At 39.2% G+C, this 11561-nt stretch overlaps 1 protein-coding gene across 6 annotated transcripts in view; it reads right to left on the bottom strand.

Annotated features, from left to right (window-relative positions):
• Nucleotides 1–6641: 6641 nt before the first annotated feature.
• RAB28 (RAB28, member RAS oncogene family) overlaps nt 6642–11561 on the bottom strand; it is a 109902-nt gene continuing 104982 nt past the window's right edge. For 4 of the 6 annotated variants that reach the window (XM_006128172.4, XM_006128169.4, XM_075930727.1 and 1 more), the window contains one exon: nt 6642–7303. In XM_006128172.4, coding sequence (XP_006128234.1) covers nt 7294–7303 — 10 coding nt within the window. In that variant the 3' untranslated portion in view covers nt 6642–7293. Of the gene's footprint in view, nt 7304–9085; nt 9187–11561 lie in introns of all 6 variants that reach the window. The other 2 variants (XM_006128170.4, XM_006128168.4) reach the window with 1 other exon arrangement.

Below are 11561 nucleotides of genomic sequence, written 5' to 3'. Positions count from 1 at the left end.
AATACCTGCTGAGGTGTCATATCAGCTCATTCTGGGCTTCTGGAAGGTGAGAAGTTTGAAATGGATAAAGTGCCTTGTGCAGAATTCCCGTAGGTGGATAGTTTCCTGGCACAGGGGACAAGAGCAAGCCCTTCCCTGCCTGTTGAAGTAAAACATGGTTGCCATATAGCCCATGAGCATAGCACATTCTTGTTCACAGTGTGAGGTAAGAACACATGAAAGGCCAAGTGGACTACTCTTAACTCCCTGACATTTATATGGAGGAAGAGCTCTTCCAGGTACCACAGGACCTGCGTCCTAAGGTGCCCTAGGATGAGCCCTCCATTCTAGATTTGATGTATCCAAAACTAGGGATAACAAGGACTGGAATCTGGCAAGGGCAAGCCTGAACAGATCAACTGTAGATCCCTCCACAAGTTAAGGAAGGCAAGGACCAGGGCAGGAACTGCAAGCATCAAGTCCAGGTGGCTCAGTGAGGCCAACCAAGCTTGAAATGGTCATGTAGTACATACAGTGCAAGTGGTCATGACAGAGGCAGAAATGGGCTATTATGACAGGATGGGCCTTGAATTGCACTATTGTCTGGAAATGTGCTTCTGGGAGGAAATCCTGATCTGCAAAGAATCAAGCACTGCTCCAATAAACCCGATCCTGTAGGTAGACTTCCACTCATTTATAAGTCCTGTGGTACCTTATAGACTAACAGATTTATTGGAGCATAAGCTTTCACGGGCAAAGACCCACTTTGTAAAATGCACCTGACGAAGTGGGTCTTTGCCCACGAAAGCTTATGCTCCAATAAATCTGAGAGTCTATAAGGTGACAAAGGAGTTCTCATTGTTTATGCAGATTCAGACTAACACGGCTATCCCTCTGATACTCATTTATAAGCAGGCCCAGCACCTGAATGGCCGATATGGTCTCCACTAGGGCCTGGGATTGGCCCTTGACCAGCCAATCATCAAGATAGACTTGTACCCCTCTTCTTCAAAGGAAGGTTGCCACTACCACTATGCATTTCATGCAACCCCTTGAGGCTACTGACAGGACAATGAGAGAACCTTGAACTGGTAGTGAGTCTGGTTTATAATGAACCCCGAGAACCTCATGTGGCCTTTGTGAATCAAGACATGGAAATAAGAGTCTCTCAAGTTGAGGGCAGCAAACCGGTGTCCCAAATCAAGGGAAGGGATGATGGAGACCTGGGAGCCCATGTAGAACTTTAGCTTTCTGAGGTAGCTGTTGAGACAGTGCTCATCTAAAATGGCCAGAGCCCAATTCCAAAGGCCAAGGCCAAGGGTAAGTATTAGGAGTAAAACCCCTTTCCTCTGAAGTCCCAGGAGCCTCCACCACAATCCCATTTGGAGGAGGGCTTGCACCTCCTCCTCCTCCAAAAATTGATCATGAGAAGGGTCTCTGAGAGGGAGAGGTGCATGTGTGGGAGGAAGGGAGAGAAATAAAATGGAATATAACTACTTTCCAGTGTTCAGCCCAAAGTGGTCCATGTTGAGCAGTCTAAAAACAAAATCGGGGGGAGGAGGGGGAGAACAGAATCCTGTGACATGGTATACCCAAAGGCTTTCCTTCAAAAGTTTTGTTCGGCTGCCCCTGGGTACCTGAGTGGGCCAGCTAGCTGGTCAAAGGTATGGAAGTGCTTGCCTCTCTAAAACCACCAAATATGGGCTCTTGGAAAGGGGATGAAGCACCCTATTGGTTCTCAAATGTCCTCTACATGGCGAAGGCCAACGCACACTGAGCCAAGCACTAAGGAGTGCCTGTGCACCTGACTCCACAACGAGATAGGGCTGATGGTGTGTGTGGGGGGGGGGGGAGGAAGGGTATTGGCATTGGTTACTTGGATGAGGGTACAATTCTACTTCCAAATCCAATAATGAGCCTTCCTCTGGGGACAATGAAGGTACTTGATGCTGCTGGGGAATAGCACTTAGGTTGGAAGATCTGCATCAAGGCCAGTTTCCCTCCAAATGGTACTGAGGGTTCCAGTAACAAATGGAAACTAGAGTCAACTTGCTCTTTTGTGCTCACTGTTGCTAACACTTGGCGTGGCAGCAGTGGTACCAAAAATACCAGAAAGTCCTTGGCTGTAACTAATGTCTCAGAAGTTGACAGTACAATGGTCCAACTGATGCAGCATTGTCCCTCGGTGCCAATAGCTGGTTTGGGACCAGACTCAATGGAGTCTGGGAACAGGCTGAAGTTAATGGTACTGTAGTCAGAAGGGGCAAAGCAGTAGCCAGAGGTTGTACTCCATTTTACTTGGCTTTCTTTAAAGTTGAGGAATGCCCCTGCTCAGCCAGCTGCTTATGGTTTTTTCCTCTGCACTAGTTAAGGGGAACAGCATTAGTGAAGCGGAATGGTGCTGGGAGACACATGACATAAGGAGCACTCTGTACAAACTCAAAAGTACTTAGTGCAGAGTCCAACCAGCTTAGTGCAGAGTCCAGCCCAGAAACCAAGGCATGCCCCAGCACCAGCACAGTAAAAAAATGCCAGCTAACTATGTATATAAAAAAAAATTGACAACAATCTAAACAGGAAATAAAGTACTGGGACAACAGAAACAAAGGGAACGGTGTTTGCCAAAGCAGGAGCAGCAGTTCCAGTGATCATCACAGGGGTAGTAAAGAAGGTCTAAGAGAGCACGGGCTCAGTATCAGCATGTGGCACCAGCGGGCACTAGCGCCAACAGAGACACTGCTGAGTGAAAAAAATGTTCAGTGACTGTGCACAAGGTGCATGCATACCTAACATAGAATGGCCATGGGCAAGCACTTGAAGTTCAGGTGGTCATGAGAAAATCAAGGTATTAACAGTATGTTTGTGAAAAAAGCAGAACTGGCCCCAATAAAATGTTAACCTTATAAAACAAAGAAGCTGTAAAATTTAAATTACTCAAATATTTTTAGAAGACACACTGGCTTGGTTAAATATAAAACAGACATGTAAGTGTATTGATTTATAGGACATAGTGAGAGGCTGATTTAAACAAACAGAACAATTTAGTGATTTTAAGCTACAGAGCTATAATCAAAATGATCACATACAGCAAAAGGCTCTATCCTGGGCGAGGTTCAGAGCAGACAGATCTCTGCACTAGCATAGAGTGTGTTTCCCCCCTTATAGGGCCCCTATTAGGAATGTGCCACTGTTCAGGAATGCACATGAACTACCACTGATGTCAATGGAAGATACGCATGTGCTTACTTGTTTTTTCTGAATTTGGGCCTTGGTTTAGAAAGAAGGCCAAGGAATCCATCACTTACACTGAACTGTGCTAAAGTTGTCATGTTGAGTGACAGTAAATGATATGCATTTGCATGCAGGCACCTACAATGCAATCAGTCTCCAGCTCCTTCTCCCACCACACACTTCTGCTGAACAATGTGTTTCTATATCCCCTCAAACGCTGGATAGCCTTTGATTTCTATATAGCACACCATTCACCCCAATTCCCCTCTGTGTGTCCTTTAATCCTCAAGAATTATCTCTGACCTCTTAGCTCAGGCTTGTGGAACACTGGCTATAAAGATTCCAAATGCACCCCAAATCCTTAACACCAGCTGCTGTAGTACTTCAAAGGAAGTTACCACAGCTAAGGATTTAGAACTGCATCTGGAATCTGAAGGCTCAAGGTGGGGCCTCGGGGGGAGGGCGGGGGAGTGAAAAGAGCAAAGCTCATTTGTAAGGATTAAAAAGTAGAGACAGGTAATGGAGCTAGATGGTATTGCTAGGCTGGGCAGAGGTAGGAGGGAGTAAGAGTCAATACACAACAAAGACAAATATGGAAAGGTTAAGAGGGGCAAGATAAGGAAGGGAAGGGGATGCATACATAAGAGATGCATAGGTTATGTAAATAATATGTATGGGCCTTATAATGCATAATTGGACACATTTTACAAATCTAAAAAAAACCCATGCTATTGAGACAATAAAGACTAAAAGTAACAAATGGAAGAAAAAACAGAATGGAGGAAAAAAACTTCAACACCGAGAAAGGACCAAAAAAGAAGAGAGAGGCAAAAAGGAGGACCAAGACTCTCAGAAAAATGCAGAACACAAGAGTACTATGAAAGAGTGGCTGTATCCAGCAGCTAAAAAGTTTGAACTATACAATCATCATTTTCATAGCATTACTGTTACGGATTTTTCTAGATGGAAAAGTTAAAGCATTAAACTTTAATGCTTAAACGCATAAATTATTTCTAATTAATAACTATTTTCTCTTCCGTGGGCCAGGAAAGCTAATAATCCAATCAGTGGACCAAATTTGGTGATGTATCCTGGTCATATAACACCAGGAGCCATGTTACACATATGCTAAGTAGTAACATGAGCACAACTGGCAATGTCCCTTTCATTTGTGAAAAGGGCAGGTAAAGGTTTGCTTTGTTGTTTTAATTGTTTGGCAGCAGGGAGTGAGGGACTCAACAGAGAGCAAAATTGGGAAAAGAAGAACAAGTCAGCAGAGGTTTTAAACAGGCGCGAAGAAGGGTTAGTTTTTATTGTTTATCCAATTTATACAGAAAGGACTAACAATACTAACAAATAAGCAAAGTGTATTACATAACTTTTGGAGGATGTGGGGAGAAGAATTAACATTTATATATGTTTGCTAATTAAATGCCATGACTAGATGACTAGACATTTCTTTGTATTTTTCTACGAGCAACTGGAAGTGCTAAACTCTAGAGGTGAACTCAGTGAGGCCAGTAGTTCACTCTTGTGCCCCATATCAGACACAAGAAAGGACCAATCTGGAGGTCAATATTGCTATCACAAGCCATGAAAATATTAAGTGTATAGAAAAACAACAAATCCAGCTCCCACTGACATCAACGGGAGGTGGTACTGACTTCAACAATCATTGGATTAGCTCTTGTAAGAGCAGCAAGGCCTAGTGCAGTAAAGTAGGAACTTATTCAGTATCCCATTAGATTCAGAGGTACAGGGGGAGGAGGGAGAGATTACTTACAAGCAGAAATTGTAGTTCTTTGTGTGTGTTGTCCTCTGCATCTTAACAATCCCCACCTGCCCTCATATCTTTCTGGAAGTATGAAGGACTCAAATTTAGTATAAGGAATTGAGGCAATTGCGGCCACATATCCCTTTTAATAAATCTGCCTACTGGATGTTTGTTATTACAAGTGCGGAGGGTCAAAGCGCATTCATTGTCCATTGCATGGGTTCAGAATTTTCTGAAATGCTTTGACACCATGAAAAGAGGGGCATCCCAAAGGCAGGAATACAAAGAAGCCACTTTGAAATATTAATCCCACTTGAAACATAGGAAAACAGCAGAAAAAATGAAATAAATTCAACAAATGAAACATCAATAACTTGTCCAAAATGTTTGTGGTAGACTGTGAATTTAAACCCAGATCTCCTGATTCCCAGGCTTGTGCTTCAGCCACATGACCATTCCTCCTCCTCTAACTGAACAGCAAGTGATATGGAAACCCAGCAGTAACAGGATTAATAACCACAGAGACCATTATTTAAAATAAAGCTAATATTTCCGTAAAGGGGACAATTCAACAAAATCTCCTTTCAGCATCTACGTCATAATATGATGGTACAACTTCAAAAGTACACTTGTTGGGCGAGGGGAACTGAGATTCCTAAACTGCCCCTCTTCAGCCTGGAAAACAAACAATTTATATTCAATTTAACCCTAAATAGAGCGTGTTCATGCTGCAAATCTGCCTATTGTGTACTCAGCTTGTTTCTGTGGAGTACCTAGCACACTGGTGAGCACTCATAAATAATAAATCATAGCCCTTTTTCACTTTCTACCATCCAGTTGTAGCTACCATTCATACTGCATATTGATCAAAATAGTACAGGAATCCCTACCTCTTCCCCCCCCCCCCCCCTCCTGCCCCAAATTATTAAAACACCAGACACACATGCTATTTGTAACACTCTTTTGGAATCTTACCTCTCACAGACTGGTTCCAAGGCACTGGGATTGTCCGCTCCCATTACTTGCTTCATTTCCTCCCTCTCTCATATTGTTCACCCTATAACATTAACAAGATTCTCCTGCCCAATTCTACTGGATTTCCCCCACTTCAGAAGGCTAAGAAAGACTGAAAGCGAGCAGTCTGTCTTAAATCTCATTTCTTTTGGGCTTCCCATTTAGATGTGCTCCCGAGTACACTATGTGTGAAATATTCTCCAGAAATAAGTAATATTCATTGGAACTGAGAAGAAATTTCTTGGTCACAGAAAGGATAAGACTGAGTGACTTAACTTTTTATGTGTGGCTTTTACTCTGAACAGTATTGGCAAGAATTGCTGTTGAAATTGGGTTATAAGGAAAGAAAAAGGTGCCGGGCCAAACCCAATCCAGCCCATCTTGCCAAGGAACTTAACATCCCTGGGGACCATGAACCAACTAAAACTGACTGATCCTAATTAACTAAACAACAGTTTCTAATACATGCTGAATACGTTGCTCATCATAAAGTCCAAACTACCAAGGTTCATCCAAATTCCTGAACACACACATGCATTGCATCTAATATAAACAGGACATTGATATAGTACACTAATATTCATTACTGGCATCCTGCAAGTAGTGATGGGGACAATTTGGGGTCTTAAGAAAAAATAAAGTATGTTCTTATCATAGGTTTATTTCAAGGACTGTTTCTCATTAAATACAATTTATACATTTTTGCACTATATAACAATGGAATATCTTCCAAATTATTCCTACATAAAATATATTACTGGTTCAAATGTTAACCTCACAATAGCTTCTCCAAGTTACATTTTGTTGAGCGTCAGTTTAGATCACAGGAAAAAAAGACAAAATGCCTTGGTAAAATACCTTACAGCTGTAATGTCTTTAAAACAATTTCGAATACAGAAATTCTAATCCAATTTTACTTCAACATCAATTAAAAAGATAGGAGGGCATATATATACACAGTAACATTGCTTTATGGGAATATAATTCATAAGTATACATACTTAATTTTTCAAAGTGTGTGGTCCAATGTTTGAATCTTGGCCAATCAAACAAAATGCCTGCTGCTTTTCAACACACAATGGCATAGCAAGCTTTCAAAACCTCTAACTGCACTACAGTGATGGTCACTGTTCAAACAAAGTTCCTGGCAACTTCTAGGCCTGTGTAAGGGAAGAAAGGCTTCCAACAGTATCAATACAAAGAAAAATATCTTCACTGAATTGCACACATTGAGCTTCTAGGAGGGTTAACAGTTCTTGCCACAGGCTCTTGACTGTAGTTTACAATATCTGCCTTCACCACCCTCTGTCATAAAAAGAAAACACAACAGTTATCAATATATCAGAAGCAGATATTGTTCAAAGTACGTTAAAAACTTTTAACGTGGCAATTATTTTAATGAACCTAGGAACATAAATGTTTCGGCTAATAAACAATCAGTCTGAGTAGACATATACTGTAGTACTCTTTTCCTCGAAATGAAGCAGAAAGACTTGCCTAGGTATGCATTCTCATTCTAGATATTGATTTCTTGATACTAGATAGAAAAAGAGTGCATTTGTTGCTAAATTTTCATGACAATTGTGTAAGGCTGATATTTGTATTAACATAACTCTTTACAATCAGTAAACGGTATTTTTTTTCATGAGTTTTTTTGTTTTAAGTGTTGGTAGTGGATAATAATAAACAGTTTGTGTTTAATAAGAGCATTGTATGTGGAATTTTTGAATAACACTCTATTGGTTGAACTGGAAATTATTTAGTATTTATTGTTCGTATGAAATGGAAATTTTTCACTCTTGGGGTACGTCTAGATTACATGCCTCTGCCAACAGAGGCATGTAAAATAGGCTACCCGACATAGTCAATGAAGCGGGGATTTAAATATCCCCGGCTTCATTAAAATAAAAATGGCCGCTACGCTGTGCCAGCTCAGCTGATTGTTGGCACAGCGCGCAAGTCAAGACATGGATCGGTCGACAAGGGAAGCCTTTGTCGACCGCTCCTGTAAACCTCATTTCATGAGGCATAAGGCAGCGGTCGACAAAGGTTTCCCTTGTTGACCGATCCACATCGACTCACATGATGTACTGACGATCAGTTGAGCTAGCACAGCATGGTGGCCATTTTTATTTTAATGAAGCTGGGGATATTTAAATTCCCGCTTCATTGACTATGTTGGGTAGCCTATTTTACATGCCTCTGTCGGCAGAGGCATGTAATCTAGACATACCCTCATTGCCCTCATAGGAAATTTAAAACCAAAACAAAATTGAGTTTAACAAAATGACCTTTCAGCAAAGCTGTAACAGGCAGAAAAATTAAAGAGCAAAACAAATACAAAGTCTAGATATCTTCCATATTATGTACTCTACATATCTATTTGTGAATCTATTCATTAAGAACTTAATAAACTTTTGATGGGAGTACTTTGGTGTGTTCTGTATACTGTGTGAGCCTTCCACTTTACAAAAGAATTTCTATAGGGATCTCATTCTGTATTGTTGCAGAAAAGATTTAAAACACATGAGTATTTTATCGAAGACCAGATCTCTACAAAATTAGTTTCAGTTTGTTATCAATGTGTTTGCTATTAGTAATGACTTCTACCAAATAACTAATAAGCTACCTAAAACTTTAACTTTTGAACATCATCCTATTTTAACTGGCCCATAAGCTACACTTTTGTATATTACTATTTGTGACATATAGCCCGTTAGAACATAAACATGAAATGAGCTTACCCAGTTTTCAAATCTGGACAACAAATCTAGAGGATGCAATTCCACATGCAGTGCTCAAATAAGGAATAAGGTGTCCATGTTGAACTAGTATTTGTCAGTTTGACTGCTCAGCTTTGAAAATTGCCACCAAAATATTAATAGATGATATTACTACAAAGCTGCTTGGAATGAATCAGTATTTGAAATTTGATTTAATCTGGGTACATGTTGTAAAAATATGTACAACACATTTACTTTTAGTAGATACATACAGTACAAAATATTTCAGAGTGTCATTCATTGTCATACTTACTACTTCATAGAAAAGCAAAGTAATAAAAAACATTAATTTTTACCATGATACCTTAACTATTGCACTGAACAGACTTTACTCTGACAGTTGGCAGTGCTGGAGTGTTGGTTATCTTCTTCAGGATACTTCACTAGTTCTGCCCTGACAACATGCTGTCAACCACATGTCAATATAATGGACAAATAGCAAGGAGGAGAATGAAAAACAAAAAGAAGACAATGGAGAGACAGATCAATAGCTGAAAAGAAGGAATGAATAACACAAATGTCAGTGCAAAAGTTAAGCCAATTAACCAAAACAAAAATGCTGTGCTGAATAAGAGACAGAGATATACCTAGCAGAAAGTTTTATAGCTGGAGTTGGAGTAAGTCTTCAAATTCATCACCAGTCATGCTCTCCCCCCACAAACAATACAAAATAATCAGGTTAAGCACCCAATAAAAATGTTTTACAGCTGAGACACAAAAAAGGATTGAAAAAGGGGGTGAGGGGAGAAAGAGGACAGATATTGTTTTTGCCTCTAAATAATGTAAATGCTACATAAATCCACTTCTATTCACAATTGTAACAATTGAATTAAAAATATGCATGCAAAATTCCCACTACAAAAATGTAGTACAATTAAAAACATTTCCAAAATGACAAAGTGAAAGCTTACGCTTTCAGTTAGAACATGTTTTACTTGTCAACTGTTCTTCACCTGCAAGTTTTCCTGAAGCAATTTGCAAAAGGAAAAGTAGAGGATGTGCTTATCTGCATTTTATGGTTGAACTCCAATGACTCTAAATGAAAATTTCACTCAGGCTTAATAAAAGAATTCCTTCAATGTTCTTTGTCAAATATTTGCCTATAGTAAAAACAATCAATCCTCTGCCAAAACATGTTACCCTTTACAAAAATGTTAATTAAAAAGTCTTCAGAATAAAAAAATATATTTATGCTAACAGGAGAAAAATACAAATATACAAATAAAACAGTAATGCAAAATGGCAGGGGAAACCTACAGATAGTTATTATTTGGACTGAGACTACTGGACTATCTCTGTCCTAATATTTTAGTTCTGACATAATTAAAATATATGTTTGTTACAAACAAGGCAAAAATGGAGGAACATGGTTTTATATTTTTTAAGGAAACATCATTTAATATGGACATGAATATATAAACATTGTTGAAGATAACCTCTGTAAATAAAGAAAATATGTAAAACAAGCAATAGTAATTGAACTAGGTGGTTGAGGGTCTAGATTTATTAGCTGCTGAAGTACTCTGCTTAAGTTTTAATTGATCAACTTCATATCTTATCTAGTGGACAAGAGTCATGATTCACTACACTTCTGGCCTGATGTTATCAATGAAAGGGTTGTCAAATCCCATGCAAGGCGCTAGCAGGGATTCAGCATTAAACAGTGTTATCTGACCTCAGAGGACCCAATTTCATACCAAGCCCTCTGCTAGACTGAAGAAAAAGGATCCTTACAATCAGTACGCAATTAATTGCTCCCCCAAATGTTGGTTTAAATCCCATCATGTAAACATAGCTAGGTTAGTGATCTATGTTTAAGTCACTTTGTGGCAAGAGACTGACTAACATAAATGACTTGGATTTTCTAAAGACATTTCAGCTAAATAAGTGAAGAAACAGCATGCACAATTTTTTCCCACTAGCTACACACATACTCTCTCTCATCTCTATATAAGATTGGAAGTATTAGCCAAGGCTCCAATTTCTATCAAAAATCAGATCCGTATGTTTATTTGCTGCAGGTGTGCAGAATTCCAGATCTTGCTTTAATGCCAAACACTTTACTGTAGCAGGCTGCCACTCTAATACTACTATGCTGAATTGGCATTTGGTTAAAGAAAAAAACATGTATCACTTAGAAAAATGTTAATTCTTGCCAGTGCACAAAAACAAAGTTGTACCTCATGCAGTTTCTATGCTGGAAGTAAAAAATATTGAAAGAAAAACATTTAATTAGTAAAAAAGCCATTTCCTTAAGTTTCAAAAGCCCCTTGTGTTTTAAGAGTACGGAATTTGAGGGCTGAAAATAAGATGTAATGTGTAAATTCTTTGTTTTGGGGCTCTTTCGCCTTGAAAACGTGCTCAAGTTTCAGGCAGGCTTATGTAGATAGCTGTCTACTTTTGTTTTATCTGGTGTTTGACTTGAGGTTTGATTAGGAGGCACCATGTTCTAAAAGACTGCACTTGTACCTAATAAAGTCAACAACAAGAAAGTTGCTGTTGATTTTAACGGGACCAAGAGCTCCTTCCATCATGGCACAAGGTTTTATATGGCTAATCTTTGAACATTTGAGTGTGAAGGCCTGCAAAATCATGATATTAACTTAGAAACTATTTTCCCAAAAATAAATAAGTAAGTTTAAAGTTGCTTTTATTTACCTAGTGGATGCACTTGAGTCACATTTTCAGGTTTTTCTCCATAAGAATAATAAACTTTTTAAATGGAAGCTGAGATTGTCATGCATAAAATCATGGAAGTCCACAATGTTATTTCTGTAAAG

Source organism: Pelodiscus sinensis, chromosome 5 (assembly GCF_049634645.1).
Source record: "Pelodiscus sinensis isolate JC-2024 chromosome 5, ASM4963464v1, whole genome shotgun sequence".
Classification (NCBI taxonomy): domain Eukaryota; kingdom Metazoa; phylum Chordata; order Testudines; family Trionychidae; genus Pelodiscus; species Pelodiscus sinensis.
Note: the sequence above shows the minus strand (reverse complement) of the source record. Positions and strands in the feature narration are given on the sequence as shown.